At 40.6% G+C, this 15522-nt stretch overlaps 1 protein-coding gene across 9 annotated transcripts in view; it reads left to right on the forward strand.

The window, feature by feature from the left end:
• Positions 1 to 15522, forward strand: part of Rere (arginine-glutamic acid dipeptide repeats) — a 366134-nt gene that overhangs the window by 127623 nt on the left and 222989 nt on the right. For 7 of the 9 annotated variants that reach the window (XM_075945067.1, XM_075945071.1, XM_075945068.1 and 4 more), the window contains exon 1: positions 2405 to 2849. In XM_075945067.1, the coding sequence (XP_075801182.1) occupies positions 2528 to 2849 (322 nt within the window). In that variant the 5' untranslated portion in view covers positions 2405 to 2527. Of the gene's footprint in view, positions 1 to 2383; positions 2850 to 15522 lie in introns of those variants that run through there. The other 2 variants (XM_075945074.1, XM_075945075.1) reach the window with 1 other exon arrangement.

Genomic DNA, 15522 nt, shown 5'->3' on the forward strand with positions numbered 1-15522 from the left:
TGATCTCTGCTTTATCGAGTGTGAGGTGGGTAGAACTACTTGGTCTGATATGGTTTACTGAGCTGATGAAAGAATTTGATGACTTAGGTATTCCTTGTGAGCCTCACATTGCTGTGAAGATCCATGGCTTGCTTGGTGGAGAAAGAGAGCCACGGGCTTCTTTATGCATTTTCAGATGCTAATATCACGGCCTACAGGGACTTGGCATAGTACATGATTCGTCTATGCAAAACTTATATGAGCACTAAAATACTTTTGTTTTTCTCGAAATAAGCTTAAAATTGAAATTCTCTCTGAACATTTACTGTATGGAAAGAAGTAATCTAGGTTTGTGTTACAGCATACTTTGAGCCTCCTGACCTGCGATGGTCAGTGCTGTTACTCCTTCCTCAGTCACCTCTCAGAGATGGTTACATTTTTATTTTCCTGAATTCCTGAGGGTATTTGACATGTTGATAGAGAGGGCTTTTCTGGCCTATCATAATTGATCTATGGGCTTTGGAGAGATGTGTGTAATTTTTATGATTTTGGCATGACTGAAGAAAATTTTCTCTGCATCTGAAGCATATAATTGCAAACTGTTTTATCTGTTGTTGGCTAAGTAAGCAGGACCAGTCTTTTGTTTGTTTGCACATGTTGTTCCTATCTGGTCCTGGTAGCAGATGCTCTTAGTCTCATCACTTGTCTCCTTTGTTGCAGCTGCTGTGTGGAGGGCAGCGAGCTGAGCTCTCCCCTCAAATTTCTAGCCCCAAACACCTGGCACCTAGATAATATTTAGTAACAATTGTTTCTCAAATGAGATGAGATTTTGGGGAAGACAGATGATTGTGGAAAATAGATTAATGATTATTAGGTTTTCCAAAGCTGACTTGTACAACCTCTTTCCGTTGGTAGAAAACTTTTTAAGATTTGTCTTGAGTTGAAGTTTAAGATTCATTCTTTTCATTGTAGACTAGAGTTTTGTGGGGGTAGGGGTTGTGGTTATTTCTGGAGAAGCTCATTAAGGAGACTGTTGATAGTAGGAATTTTTGAAGAGTGTAAAAACCACCTAATAGTCTTTAAAGCTGGAGCTTGGAATTTGCTAGTTTTGTTATGACGGGCATAATAAAGCTTTTCTTTCTCTATTTTTTAAATCTCCTGAAACATAGCTAGAATGGTTGACTGAGAAGATGTGTGAGTTATAACTAAGCTAATTAAGGCTCACGATTTTGCAATTGTCAAGAAGATACTGCTTTATTCCTTTTTTTTTTTTTTTTTTTTTTTTTGGTTTTTTTGAGACAGGGTTTCTCTGTGGTTTTGGAGCCTGTCCTGGAACTAGCTCTTGTAGACCAGGGTGGTCTCGAACTCACAGAGATTCGCCTGCCTCTGCCTCCCGAGTGCTGGGATTAAAGGCGTGCGCCACCATCGCCTGGCACTGCTTTATTCTTGAACGGAGCTTTGGAATCTGGAGATGGAGACAGTCCTTAGAAGGCGGCGCACTGAGTGGCTCCTGCAACAGTTCCCATACCTGTGCAAATTGTTGTCTTACACAGAAGTAATTTGTACCACAGGTTCTTTCCTTTTAAATTTTGGGTTGAAGTTAATTTTTTACAGTTCTTCCCATTATATGTTGCTAACTGAGTTATACTATACTTTTTCCTTAAAAAAGATAAAAACAATGAGTGTACAATAAGTTTAGTTTATGCCCACCATTGAGCTGGCACGACTTGTGTGTGTATGTGTGTGTGTGAAATTGTATTTCTCTGGTTTTGCTTTTCCATGATGGCACGTAAGATGTTTTTTATATTGGAAGCATGAATAGTGTTTTCTTTGGGGAAAAAACGATTTAATGGCAGCTCACAACTGCCTATAACTCCAGTTCCTAGGGACTCAATACCCTCTTCTTATCACTGTGGATTCCTTCATGTGTGTGATGCACATAAACTCATGCAGGCACAGATAAACATATAACAGTAGATAAATAAATGAAAAAAAAGACTTGTTTTTATTTTAGGTCTAGCAGCATTTTCTTAATCTTTGTATATACACCACATTCATTCAGTGCTTTTTGGAGACCAGAAGGGAGCATTGGATGCCCTGGAAATGAACTGGAACCAAGTTCTGGTCCTCTGGCCGAACAGCAAGTGCTCCTAACTGCCGAGCTTTCTCTCCAGCTCCGGTTTTTTTGGGCAGGGTATTTTTGTGTTCCCTATCCTGGAACTCACAGAGATTCACCTGCCTCTGCCTCCTGAGTGCCGGGATTACAGGTGTGCCCCACCACTACCTTGCCCATCTCCAGTTTTTAAATAAAGCAGCATGTTATTTTAGGAAGGAAATAAGAGGAAGCATTTAAGCTTCAAAGAAAAACCAATTTGACACCCTCCCTTTCTTTTCTCTCTCCTAGCATTTTTGAACCGTTGGGGTTGTTGGAGTGGTTGGATTTTCCCTGGAATTGAGTGAGAAATTCAGAAGACTGAAGCCCAGGCTTACTGTCTACCTTTCACGGAGGCCTAGCCGTGAGAGGACAGAAGAAGGCACGTGGCGAATCATGACAGCTGACAAAGACAAAGACAAAGACAAAGAGAAGGATCGGGACCGGGATCGGGACCGAGAGAGAGAGAAAAGAGACAAAGCAAGAGAGAGTGAGAATGCCAGGCCTCGAAGGAGCTGTACTTTGGAAGGAGGAGCCAAAAACTATGCTGAGAGCGATCATAGCGAGGATGAAGACAATGACAACAGTGCCGCCACGGAGGAGTCCACGAAGAAGAACAAGAAGAAACCACCCAAGAAAAAGTCCCGGTATGAAAGGACAGACACTGGGGAGATAACATCTTACATCACCGAGGATGATGTCGTCTACAGACCAGGAGGTAAGAGAGCATTGTGGTCTGCACAGGGCTGGGGAAAGTAATGGTCTCGGCTTCCTTTATTGTCTAGGAAGACTTGGAGTCTGTTTGCCAGCTTTGTGCTTGTGTCTTCCTGGCCCTGTCTGGTTGTGCATTTCTGATGACCTTGCTTCCTTGTGATGTTTGCTGGCTCACTCAGTTTTTTGTTTTGTTTTTTATTCATCTTCAGCTATAAATTAGGCTTGCAGAAGGAATACATGCATAGCAGAGACAGGTAAACCTTATGATTCTGGGGAATAGGACATCTCTGTTGAAGTAGAATTGACCAGCAACTGGAGAGGTTTTTGGATTTTTGAGTTTTGAGACACGGTCTCACTACTTAGCCTGGCTGTCCTGTGACTCACTGTAAAACAGCTGCTTTGAAACGCATAGCGAGCGAGTAATGGTCTCTGCCTCCCAAGTGCTGGGACTAAAGGCATGCTCTACCACCGCTGGGCTAGAAAAAGATTCTTTAAGTGGCTTTCAGAGCAAGATTTCTCACTCCCAGGTAAACCTTTACCAAGGCAGTTTAACCAGTCAGTGACAGCAATGAATTGCATGTGTTCGGTATCCCTTGCAGTGGATATTATCTGGTCGTCAGTGCACTGAAGGGTCTGAGGGAACCAGACCCAGTGTGGAGATGAGAGGCTTTGAAGAAATGCAGAATCCACAGGTACCAGCACTCATTGGGTGAATCACTATGAATTTGACTGGTCTTTTGAGAAACCTGCCAACCAACTAGAGAGGCACACCCCTCCCCCTTACAGAAGCGAATAAAACTATCACTGATCATTTTATTTGAATTATTTGCACTGTTAATCCATGACAAAAATTTCATGGGAGGTATAATCAGTACACTGGAGTCTTACCCTGTTTGAAGTTTTTCCAACACTATGACTAAAGGATACACTGTCATTAACCTAGCACAATCATTTCACTGAGAAGAACTGAGTTTCTGAATTCATTTGTATAAAGTTCCACATTTTGGGGAGCCATATAGGAGTTGGTTTGGGATTTTCAGAAAATAATTAGTATTAGACAAACTTATGTTTACAACTGTACTCTATACTTTCCTTGGTTGACAGTTGCGTAGAGGGGTGTACAATATGAAATTGTCCATGACGGGGCACTTAGAGGACTTGAAATTCTGCCAGAGCATTCGTCCCATGCAGATTCCAGTGCTGTGCATGCTTCTCTTTGATTCAGTACTGGACCACAGTGATGTCTCATTGCCCAGTCTTCCCGACCATTACTATTTCACTCACTGAGGGCCTCTTTAACTTAGGGTGGGGTGTGTGTCTGTGTGTGTGTGTTTTCTTGGTGTCTTTTTGCTTTGGTTTGGTTTTGCTTTAGATATAGGGTCTGGTAAGCATAGGCTGACCTGGAAAGTTCTCTGTCGCCAGCCCAGTAGTCTTAAACCTGTGATCTTTTGTCTTCTCCTGGAAGTGGGGACTACAGATGTGCCTCCTGGTGCTGGGCTGCTTATGTCATTGTAAATTATGGGAAAGCATTAACATGTGTTGATTATAGCTCACATAGAAGTTGTATTGTTCTCCATCTCTGGAAACAGCAGTGTAGTGTGGTGATGGGAATTCAGTGTTGGAGTCATTGCCAGCTGCATTGTGCAGTGCCAGATGCCAGCCCTGCTCATCACACATAATATGGAATCTCCCTTTTGTGTCACTAGGGACATTCCAGTATGTTAGGAGTCAGGTGCTAATGGGGAATGCTGCTCAGACTGTCATCTCTTGAGAGGTGGGTAATTCGTTAACTCTGAGAAGTCCTATAGCCAAGAAAACCTCTGACATTGAACAGCTCCTCTGTCTCTGCTGTTGATGGACTATGATAATCTGTGCTACCACCTCCCTGAGGATGCTAACGTTGAGGAAATGTGTCTGCCAAATGGTGGCCACCTTTACAGCTTGATGGAAAGTTCTCCTTGATACTCTCAAAGAAATGTGGGAGGAGATTGTTCAGGCTCCTTTACAAAACGGCTGGCTCTTCTAAAGTACTTTGGCAGCTCTTGTTTATACCCCTCCCACAAGTGCCTACATCTGTGGATGCACAGGTCACCTGTCCTTCTCTTTTTTTGCACAGTGCTGAAGATTCGGCACAAGGTCTCACGCATACTAAGCAAGCGTTCTACTGCTGATCTGTATCCCCAGACCCTCCAGTCTCTTGTATAAAAATCTGTAGTGTCACGTGTGGCCTGTGCATACCATCTCATACTCTGCAGTCATTGGTAGGTCACTCCAGATTCTTAGTGTGATAGAAATGCTGTCCTGTCTTTGTGCTGTTAGTGTATAATGACTGACACAGTTCTTTTTCTCTAGTGGTTTTCTTTGTTCTTTATTTTTATTTTTCGAGACAGCTTCTCTGTGTAGCCCTGGGTGTCCTGGAACTTGATCTATAGACCAGGCTGGCCTCAAACTCAGAGATTCACCTGCCTCTGCCCTCCCGGGTGCTGGGATTAAAGTGTGTGCTGGACCACCATACCCTGTTTTTAATTATTTCTGATTTGTGGTTGGAGTCACAGATGCAGAATTAGTTAAGGCACAGAGCTGACTAGTGTACTTGAATGATTTGGAGATGCTGTGATTTGTGCTCTACTGGGCACCCTTTGGTAAATTGCCTGCCTTAGATCTGCTGAGTGCTTCCTGTTGAGTGGTCTAGAGGCTAATATTTAAAGCTAAATGACTTGGTTGCCTTTCCCAAATAACTTCTGAGTTGGAGGTTTGTTAAATATTGACCATTCTTCAGATTCGTTTTAAAAATTGAAAAGTCAAAAGTAGTTTTCTATGACTAGATTCCAAGATGGACATTCATCCCCCCCCCCCCCCCATCTTCCTGGTGTCTCGATGTTTCTTTGTCTGTTCTGTGTTGTCTTCTTTTTAAAACTGTAGTTTCAAATCCGGGTCCCTATTGAGTCCCTCAGCAAGACTTGAATTTGTGACTATCCTGCCTCAATCTCTTGAGCAACTGGGTCATGGGGTGTGTGCTATACATGTCTATCCTTTTCTCCTTTCTTATTTTTGAATACAGTCTTATGTGGTCCAGCCTGACTTTGAATCATTTCTATGTGGCTGAGAATGATTCTTGATCCTCTTGTCTTCACTTCCCGAGCATTGGAAATATAGGCATAGTGTCTGGCTCCTTAGTTGACTCTCAGACATTTAGGACCTTTAGAGAATGTTACAAGAGAGGTCTTCCAGGGATTGGTAGTTTTGGACAGATCTTTTAATTGATTGTAATAATGGAAAAATCTGAATTTAGGTATATCTCAAGTGGTATAAGGAAAGAGCCCTATAGCCAGGTGGTTGGTGGCACACGCCTTTAATCCTAGCACTTGGGAAACATAGGCTGGTGAATCTCTGTGAGTTCCAGTTTAGCCAGGGCTACATAGTGAGACCCTGTCTCAAGACAACCAACCGGCAAAGAGTGAGTCCTGCAGTGGTCCTTTGAGGAGAGGCTGCTGTGCCCCTGGTTCCAAGAGCCAGTTCTCTACTCAGGGTGTCACTTAGAACTTGTCAGGATCTAAGTCTGTGTCTTGCTCTCTATAGAGCTTATTTTGCCTTTTCTCTGTCTTAAGGAGCACAGTGAACTCTGGTTAATACCACTGCCCATGTCACTTTTGTTCATGGGACACTACAGGCTTACCCTAATCCTTAGTCTTTCGTTAGCTCAGTGGCATTGACTTTGCATTTCCAGGCTTGTCACATTTCCTTAATAGATATTTGGTGTGTGTATTCCTTCTAAAACTTACTCAGTAATAATTTTGTTTTACTTGTATTTTAGAATTGAGATGTGAAGCATTTCTCTAATTATTCTTTTATGAATAAAAACTCAGGAGTAAGATATGGGGTAAGAACCTGAATGATTGGAGAAGTGGCGAAGAAGCAGTGACTACCTCTCTTCCCTTCCTCTAGCCAAAAGGAGCTGAGCATCTTTCTAAGCTCTTCCCTACTACTTCCCATGTCTTTCTATGTATCCGGGGTCCGGGGTCCTCCAAAACTGACTAATTTTGATCATCTAGTAGCTAGCTCTGCCCTCTGATTGAAGGTAAACTTTATTGGCATTCTCGGGAGTGTCAGTGCAATCAAAATATACTACAACAGAGACAAGTAATTTCTGTGCATACAAATGGAATTAAACTGGAAATAATCCAAATGAGGCAAAGGAATTCTGGGTGTCCATTTGAATAAAAAGGAAGTATAAATAGTCTTTAAAAAAAACCAGGGTGGTGGCGCACCTCTTTAATTCCAGCACTTGGAAGGCAGAGGCCAGCAGATCTCTGTGTTCAAAGTCAGCTTGGTCTACTGAGCAAGTTCCAGGAGAGTCAGGGATACTCAGAGAAGCCTTGTCTCCAAAAACAAAACAAACACCAGAAACAAACCAAACAGTAAAAAAACCCCACAAAACTTTAGGAAGTTGAATGAATACAAAAGTATAATAGTGTATGATTCCTTTTGATGCAGCATTTCAGAAGAGGTCCAATAATCAGGAGCAAGGTGGGTTATAGGCATGGTATAGGAATTAGCATGAGAGGACCCCCCCAGGCTTCTGACCTTGCTTTGTTTTGTTGGTGGTGCTTTCATGAATTTGTCCACTCTTTGAAATTTTATCACACTTGTCCTTTTATATATATATAGTACCAGTGATGACCTTATGTTGCTTTCCACCACCCCATCCCCCACCTGCTGCTGGGATTGCAAGTAACACCTCACTCTACTGTAGATCTTACCTTACTCCTCCTTGGGAGAGACCATGAGGAGACAATGGTAGTTAAGCAAAGCACTGAATGATTTAAACAACAGGGATGCCTTGGCCTCTCAAGATTGGTGAGCTTGACAGGGCCATGTTCTCATGAAGGAACTATTCTAAGCCTCTATTCTGACTTCTGTATTATGACTGCATAAATCTTGTTTTCACTTGCCATTCTAGCCTGCATGTTTTGGTGTCGTTCCAAACTCCTCTCTTTTGTAAGGACGCCATGTGTATTGGACATGACCCATTTCACCATCCTAACTCATTGCACACACAATTCCCTGGTTTTAAACCCACCTTCTGTGGTACTGGGGGTCAGGAAGAGCTTTGTGGTTAGGGAAACCTGTGTTTAGTGATCCAGGTCAGGTGACTGCTTCATCTTGTAGCTGTGTCTTTAGATTTATTGGGAAATATCCATTTGTTTATTTTGTTTTTTTTTAAAATTTATTATTATTGTTAGTATTGGAGGAGGCTCATGTGTCACATTATATGTCCATGGTCCCAGGGATCTAAACTCAAGTTTTCAGACTTAAACAGCAAGTGATTTTAAAACCTGCTTATCTGTTTTACTGGCCCTACTTTTGGTTTTGGAGACAGGGTTTCTCTGTGTAGCTGTGGTGCCTGTCCTGGAACTGACTCTTGTAGACCAGGCTGACCTTGAACTCACAGTGATCCACCAGAGTGTTGGGATTAAAGTTGTATGCCACCATTGCCTGGATTAGTTCCTATTCTTAATCACATTATAATGTATGTTGAGTTGTAGACCACTTTAATTAACTTTTATTTCTTCTATTTCTACTGAAATTTCACTTTATTTCGTTTAGTGTGTATTGGGAAGTTTTTTAAATCCTGCTTATGTAAAAGAATATTCATCAGATAAAAATGATGACTTTTATCTATGACGGTAAATGAAATAAGAAAAACTGCCATTTAAAGTTACTAGAATTAGAAGGAGAAATGCCAGGAAATTTGAAACTAGCTGTCCTTTTGATTTCATAAAGGAAAGATCATTGAGTCAGGTGACTGCTTCTTCTCAGTTGCTCAGTTCTTTAAAAGTGCTGGTCTGTAAATGAAGAATCTCGGGGTCCCATACTGAGGGACTGAATCAGTGTTAGTTTATTTGATGAAATTTTTAGGTGATTTAAATTTGTATTAAGTTTTGAGCCAAAAAGGATCAACATATATATTTCAGTGTGTTTGTTATTTGCATGTAGCTGAATAGGATTTCAGCTGAACCCAAGCAGAACAAAATGGACCCCCTCCCCATATGGCCTAGGCTCACTGGGCTCCCTTCAAGCTTATGATCGCTGGACTCCACCTGCAGTATGCTGGAATTTCCACTGTTTAAGAGGGAAAGCTACAGAGATGGAGTTTTTTGTTTTTTTTTTTTTGTTTGTTTGTTTTAAAGAGGGCAGAAAGGTATCATTTCCTGTCTTGAAACTTGGTTTTGTTTTTTTTTAAAGGTTTATGTTTACTTTTAATTTTCTGGGTATCAGTGTTTTGCCTGCATATATGTACTTGTACTAGGTGAGTGTAGTCAGATCACCTGGAACTGGGGCTTACAGATAGCTGTGAGCTGTCAAGTGAGTGCTGGGAGCAAACCTGGGTCCTCTGCAAGAGCAGCTAGCCATTGCTCCAATGTCCTTGCTGGCCATTTGAAGTGAACTATAATACAAAAAGAGTTTTAAAAAAAAGCAGCAGATGGGCCCTACAGGTACTGTGCCAGGTTTGTAACAGACAGCACCCAATTGTAGTAGAACGAGATTGAATTTACCTAGAGTCTAATTGGACTGAGATCTCCTGCAGTTATGTCTAATCTTCTGCCCCTTTGCTTAGTGAACAACTGTTTGAACCCCTAAGCTCTAGAGGTTCAGCTTTTGCTGGCTCAATTAATTGTTAAATGCTCCCTTTATTGTAATCATACATTTATGCCCTGCTTTGTGGTAGCTGAGGAAATTGCTGGAATACTTGTTTAATGTCTCATACACTCTCAGTTTTGTAGGGAAAAAAAATCTTTTTCATAGGAAACAGTTTTTATATGGAGTGGCGTGATGGCAATTGAGTTGGAATGTAATTTAAATTGAAATGCTGGGATTTGGCTCTGCTCTTGATGGAGATTGGCTGGAGTTTGGTGTTGACCCATGTGTTTGTCTTCTCTCTAGATACTGTCTTCCCCTTATTCTGACAGCTCTACCAGCTGAGAACATTAGACTTTACAAAATTAAAAATGCTATCTGGAATAGGGTTATGTTTGTTGAGTTTCTTAAAATGTACATGGACAAGGACTGTTTATTTCTTAATTTTTTTGAGGATTTAAATATTCCATAACAAATGCTTTTTTTAAAAATATTTATCTATCTATCTATCTATCTATCTATCTATTTATTTATTTATTTATTTATTTATTTATTTATTTATTTATTTATTATGTATACAATATTCTGTCTGTGTGTATGCCTGCAGGCCAGAAGAGGGCACCAGACCTCATTACAGATGGTTGTAAGCCACCATGTGGTTGCTGGGAATTGTACACAGGACCTTTGGAAGAGCAGGCAATGCTCTTAACCTCTGAGCCATCTCTCCAGCCCCAACAAATGCTTTTGTGAATAAATTTTGCCTTGGAGATAGCTAATATCCTAAGTGCTGGAAACATTTTTTTAAAAGGCTGTTTCTACTTCTTTTCTACATTTTAATATAAATTTTCTAGTGAATTTTTAAGAAATTAATTTTTTTAGTAGACAGTTTTACTATCAGAAAACCATTGAAATTTAGTTACTTGGCTCTTCTGAGTGAAAGTTTTAAATACATGAAAATTATTAGCCATCTGAAGTCACTTCACTAAGTATATCATTTCATGTATATTAAAAACCTACTCTTTATATCTTTATCATTTCATAATTGAAAGTATTCTCAATATAATTAGCATAATATAGGTTATATATGATAGATCTTCCATAACTGTTCATTTCACCCTACATTTAAATTCCCCTTAAATCTCCACCTTTCTCTATTTAATCGCCATTTCAAGGACTAACTTTTCAGTAATGCAGTATGGTAGCTGGCTCAGTAGGCAAAGTAAAATTTCTTAATGAATCAACTAGAAAGTATGTGTATTATACAACTGTTCTTTTGTATTATGATAAGCAACTCAATGCATAATTTTTTACATTTTATTTTATTCTCAGTTTTGAGTCAGGGTCTTATTCTGTAGTCCTGAATGGGCTTAAGTTCATGGTAACCCTCCCCTAATCAGCCTTTGAGCCACCATATTTGATTTTTCCTTCATTAAAATTCTGATTGCAATTTTCTTTTAATTTTAGGAGAGAGGTATTCCTATAGTGTTGGCAGAGACTACATATTTGTTTCTCTGCCTCCCAGACTGGAACAATTATATAGAAACTATATCAATTACAACATTGTTTGACTGATAGTTCAGGCATATTCCTAGATAGTTCTTGCATCTTATATTAGCCCATTTTTATTAATCTGTGTGTTGACACAAGTGTGGCTTACTGGTAAGGTTCTGGCCTCTTCCATTGGCAGTTCCACGACATCTCTCTGACTGTGCTTTCTTTCCTCCTCTGTCTCTGCTTGGATTTCCCAGTTAGCTATATTCTGCCCTGCGATAGGCCAAAGCAGCTTCTTTATTAACCAGTGGCAATAAAACATATTCATAGCATACAGAGGGGAATCCTACATCACTATAGTACCCAGGCCTTCCCTTCAGCTCCTGAGTAGCTGGATTATAGTCAATTTGAACTTTTTTCCATTTGACTGCTCCCTGTCCCCCCTTTTCCCTATTTTGGTTTTTCAAGACAGGGTTTCTCGCCAGTAGCTATGGCTATGGAGCCAATCCTGGAACTCTCTTTGTAGACCAGGCTGACTTTGAACTCACAGAGATCCACCTGCCTCTGCCTCCTGAGTGCTGGTGTTAAAGGCATGCACTACCGCCCAGTCAGTGTTCTATCTTTTTTTTTTTTTAAATGTCCTTTCTAGGAGAATCATATGTTTCTAGATTTCTCTTAAACTTAAAAAGTTGAGGGTGTTTTCCCAAAACCAGTGTTCTGGTTACTGTAGATTACTGTAATTTAAACATTATGTCCTACTTAATAGCAATTTAAAAATATTTGAGTAAATATTTTTGGAGAGACTGGAGTTGTCAGTTAGTTGTGTCTTTAGTTACTCTACTGTGTGGCTGCAGTTCTCTGTGGCATCTGAGATTCCCCCTTATATATTGACTTTCAAGCTCCTTGGAAGGACGGAAGAGTAGACTCCCCTTTCCAAGACTCTCTTCCCAGAAATTATTACAGTATATAGGTCAGTTTATAGCCTGTGGCCTGAGCTTAGCCTTATGAGCAGCCTAGCTATGTGGGGACAGGGAAGGGCCCTATACCCAGCTAAGCACCACATCCTTGTTATTGAGGGAAGAGAAGAATGAGCTTCGGGGTTCAGCAGCAGTGTGCTGCAGAGTCTAAAAACAAGAACAGCTGAATTACTAGGACATAACTAGTTTTTCCCATTTCTGGTTCCTATATTAAATTGTAAACTTGTCAAGGAAAACACTTTTTCTTGATTCTGAGACAGTTTCCTGTAGCCCAGGCTGGCCTTTGAACTCTTTCTGTAGCTGAGGACGACTGAACTTCTGAGCTTCCTCTGCGTCCTGAGTGCTGGGATTACTGGCGTGTCCCACCACGTTAGGTTTTATGTGGTGCTGGGGATCATCCTCAGGGCTTTCTACCCGGGAGACAAGCGCTCTACCAGCTGAGCTACATTATTACTGTTTCTGTCATCCCATTTTTCAGCCCTTACAGGAAGAGTGTAATTGTTCTCAAGGTTATGGATTCTGTTTGTTACTTCTTATATTCAGTTTTAATGTTTACTTTCATTGGATTTTATGTACATTGGTGTTTTGCCTGCATCTATGTCTGTGTGGGGGTGTTGGATCCCCTGGAACAGGAGTTACAGTTGTGAGCTGCCGTGTGGGTGTTGGGAATTGAAACTGGGTCCTCTGGAAGAGCAGGCAGTGCTCTCAACCACTGACCTGTAGGTGGAGTTTTTCGTCAGGACTGCAGACTTCCCAGTAACCACACAGAGACTTAGTATTAATTTTAAATCCTTTCCTGGAAGCTTAGACTTGTAACTAAATAGTTCTTACAACTTAACCTATATTTTTTTTATCTCTACTCTGTCACTTGGTAGTACCCTTTTTTAGCCCAGCATGTTCATCACTTGCTTCTTTTGTATCTCCTCATGACCCCTTGATTTTGCCCTTCTTCTTCCCAATGGTCTCTGCCCCGAAAATCCTGTCTTGCTATTGGCCAGTCAGAGTTTTATTAACAATGTGAGCAACACAACATACAGAAGGATTATTCCACAGCACTGAGCCATCTCTCCAGCTCCTAATGTTTACCCCCCCCCCCTTTTTTTTTGTCAGGGCCTCACACTGTACTCCAGGCTGGCCTGGAATTCACTAGATAGCATAGGCTAGCCTTGAACTCACAGTAATTCTTCTGCCTCTGCCTTGAGTATTGATTGGTATTAGAGGTATGAGACAGCACAAGTGTTCAGGGCTTTAAAAATGTAATCTTTTTTAAAAAATATTTATTTATTATGTATACAATATTCTATTGGTTTGTATGCCTGCAGGCCAGAAGAGGGCACCAGACTTTATTACAGATGGTAGTGAGCCACTATGTGGTTGCTGGGAATTGAACTCAGGACCTTTGGAAGAGCAGGCAATGCTCTTAACCTCTGAGCCATCTCTCCAGCCCTAAAAATGTAATCTTAATAAGATTTGCCTGTTACCTGCTTTAAAGCTTTGTTTAAAATGGAGACATCTTAAATTTTTCTCTTAATTCAGATTTATTCTATTTTAGCAGATGTTCAAAATAAGGCTTTTCCGAGGTTCAGATTACAAAAAGAACATGCCAAAGCAAAGCTCTCATTAAGTGTCGTATTGGCCCAGAGTAGCTGCATGCCTTCATTGAAGAGTGTTGAATATAGTTTTGGCAAGGAGAGGAGGCTGCAAGAACATTCAGTGGCTCAAACAGTAAATGAAATCTCCAATCTCTTAGGATTCAAGAGCATTTAGATATTTCATTACTTTGACTTTTCTCAAATTCTGCTGATTGAGATTTTTTGTAAAGATTTATTTATTTATTCCATATACAATGTTCTTTCTGCATATATATGACTGCATGCCAGAAGTGGGCACCGGATCTCATTAAAGATGGTTTTAAGCCACCATGTGGTTGCTAGGAATTGAACTCAGGACCTCTGGAAGAGCAGTCAGTGCTCTTAACCACTGAGCCATCTCTTCAGCACCGCTAATTTAGATTATTAAAGTGTCATGTAGATAACAGATTAGCATATAAGATAGCCCCTGCAGTCTTATAGTTTAGCCTGAGTATGTTGTGGATGTTATAGAACTAAGTTACTGTATGTGACATCCCAAGGACACTGAGAATGAAGGTTGTTTATGTCTAATATTTTCTTCATATACTTCAGAATACTTGAAATCCATGGTGGGCGGAAGATACTAATTGGAAACCTCTGGTCTCAGTATTTGTTCAGTTATGTACAAATGACTAATTTTTAAACTACTCTTAAATGCCTGTATATAGTACTCGGCTCAGAAAGGAAAACAGAAACAACAAAACCACACCACAATTATATAGGTGGAAACAGCATTGCTGTAAGGGAACAAGAGAGGTTTAGAGTTGGGGGAGAGATGTCATTGCTCTTGGAAGTTAATATAAATTACAGCAAATGATTAAAATGGAAGTCCACTACAAGTATAGTAGGCTTTAGAGAATGAATGATTTCAGTGTCGGCTGGGCTATCAATAGCAGCTTTATAATCAGATCATAAAATAAGAGTACATACAGTCTTTGTGTATGATGTTAACAGTTTTTGTTTTTAAGAAGTATGATAGAGGAGGGTATAAGGATAGGCAAAATTCTTACTTTCCACCCACATTTTCTGGGGGAGAAATTCAGTTGTTTTAATAAAGCATCATGTTAGCTATGGGCTTTCAGCAGACTGTCACAGCCTGAAGGTGGTGGGTAGAGCAGATTGTAGTCTTGCACCCTGGAATTTGGTCAGGCTTGTGTGGTAGGAAGGCTAGACACCTCTGTTGGGAGCAGCAGCAGGAACACTGGTCTAGCAGGGCAGGGCTGATAGTGCAGCTGCTGAGATTCCAACCAGCCCAGGGAAAACATCTGTGCTTTTCTTTTGTTCCTATTTTTTTTTCTTTTTCTTTCTTTTTGAGAGACAGTTTCTTTGAACATAACCCTGGCTGATAGGAACTTTCTCTGTAGACCAGTCGCAGTCTCACAGAGATCTGCCTGCCTCTGCCTCTTGGGTACTGGGGTTGAAAGCGTGTGCCACCACGCCTCTGCTTTTTTGTGAATTACACTTCATCATTCTCTGATGCTGGTGGGCAGCAAATCCTGGATGTTGATCTGATACATTTCTTTCACACAGATGTGAGGATGCTTAGGAGAAAGACCAATCTCAAGAAAGGGCCTTGAGCTGGGCGGTGGTAGTGTATGCCTTTAATTCGCAGTACTCGGAGGCAGAGACAGGAGGATTTTTGTGAGTTAGAGGCAAGCCTGGTCTACAGAGTGAGTTCTAGGACATCTAGGGCTGTTACACAGAGAACCCTATCTCAAAAACCAAAGAAATGGAAAATAAAGAAAGGAAGATAGAAAAGGCACTTGTGGATATCTGAGCCAAGTGTTTTGTTTATGTCTCAATTTATGTGACATACTCTACTTCCAATCAATTTCATCTAATCTTGGCATGTGATTAATTGAAGTGTATAAGAAAATTACCCAGTAGTAGACAAAAGGATAGGCAGAAAAATTTCACTTTCAATTTTGCTAGCTTCAAA

The sequence above is a fragment of the Microtus pennsylvanicus genome, chromosome 13 (assembly GCF_037038515.1).
Source record: "Microtus pennsylvanicus isolate mMicPen1 chromosome 13, mMicPen1.hap1, whole genome shotgun sequence".
Lineage (NCBI taxonomy): Eukaryota > Metazoa > Chordata > Mammalia > Rodentia > Cricetidae > Microtus > Microtus pennsylvanicus.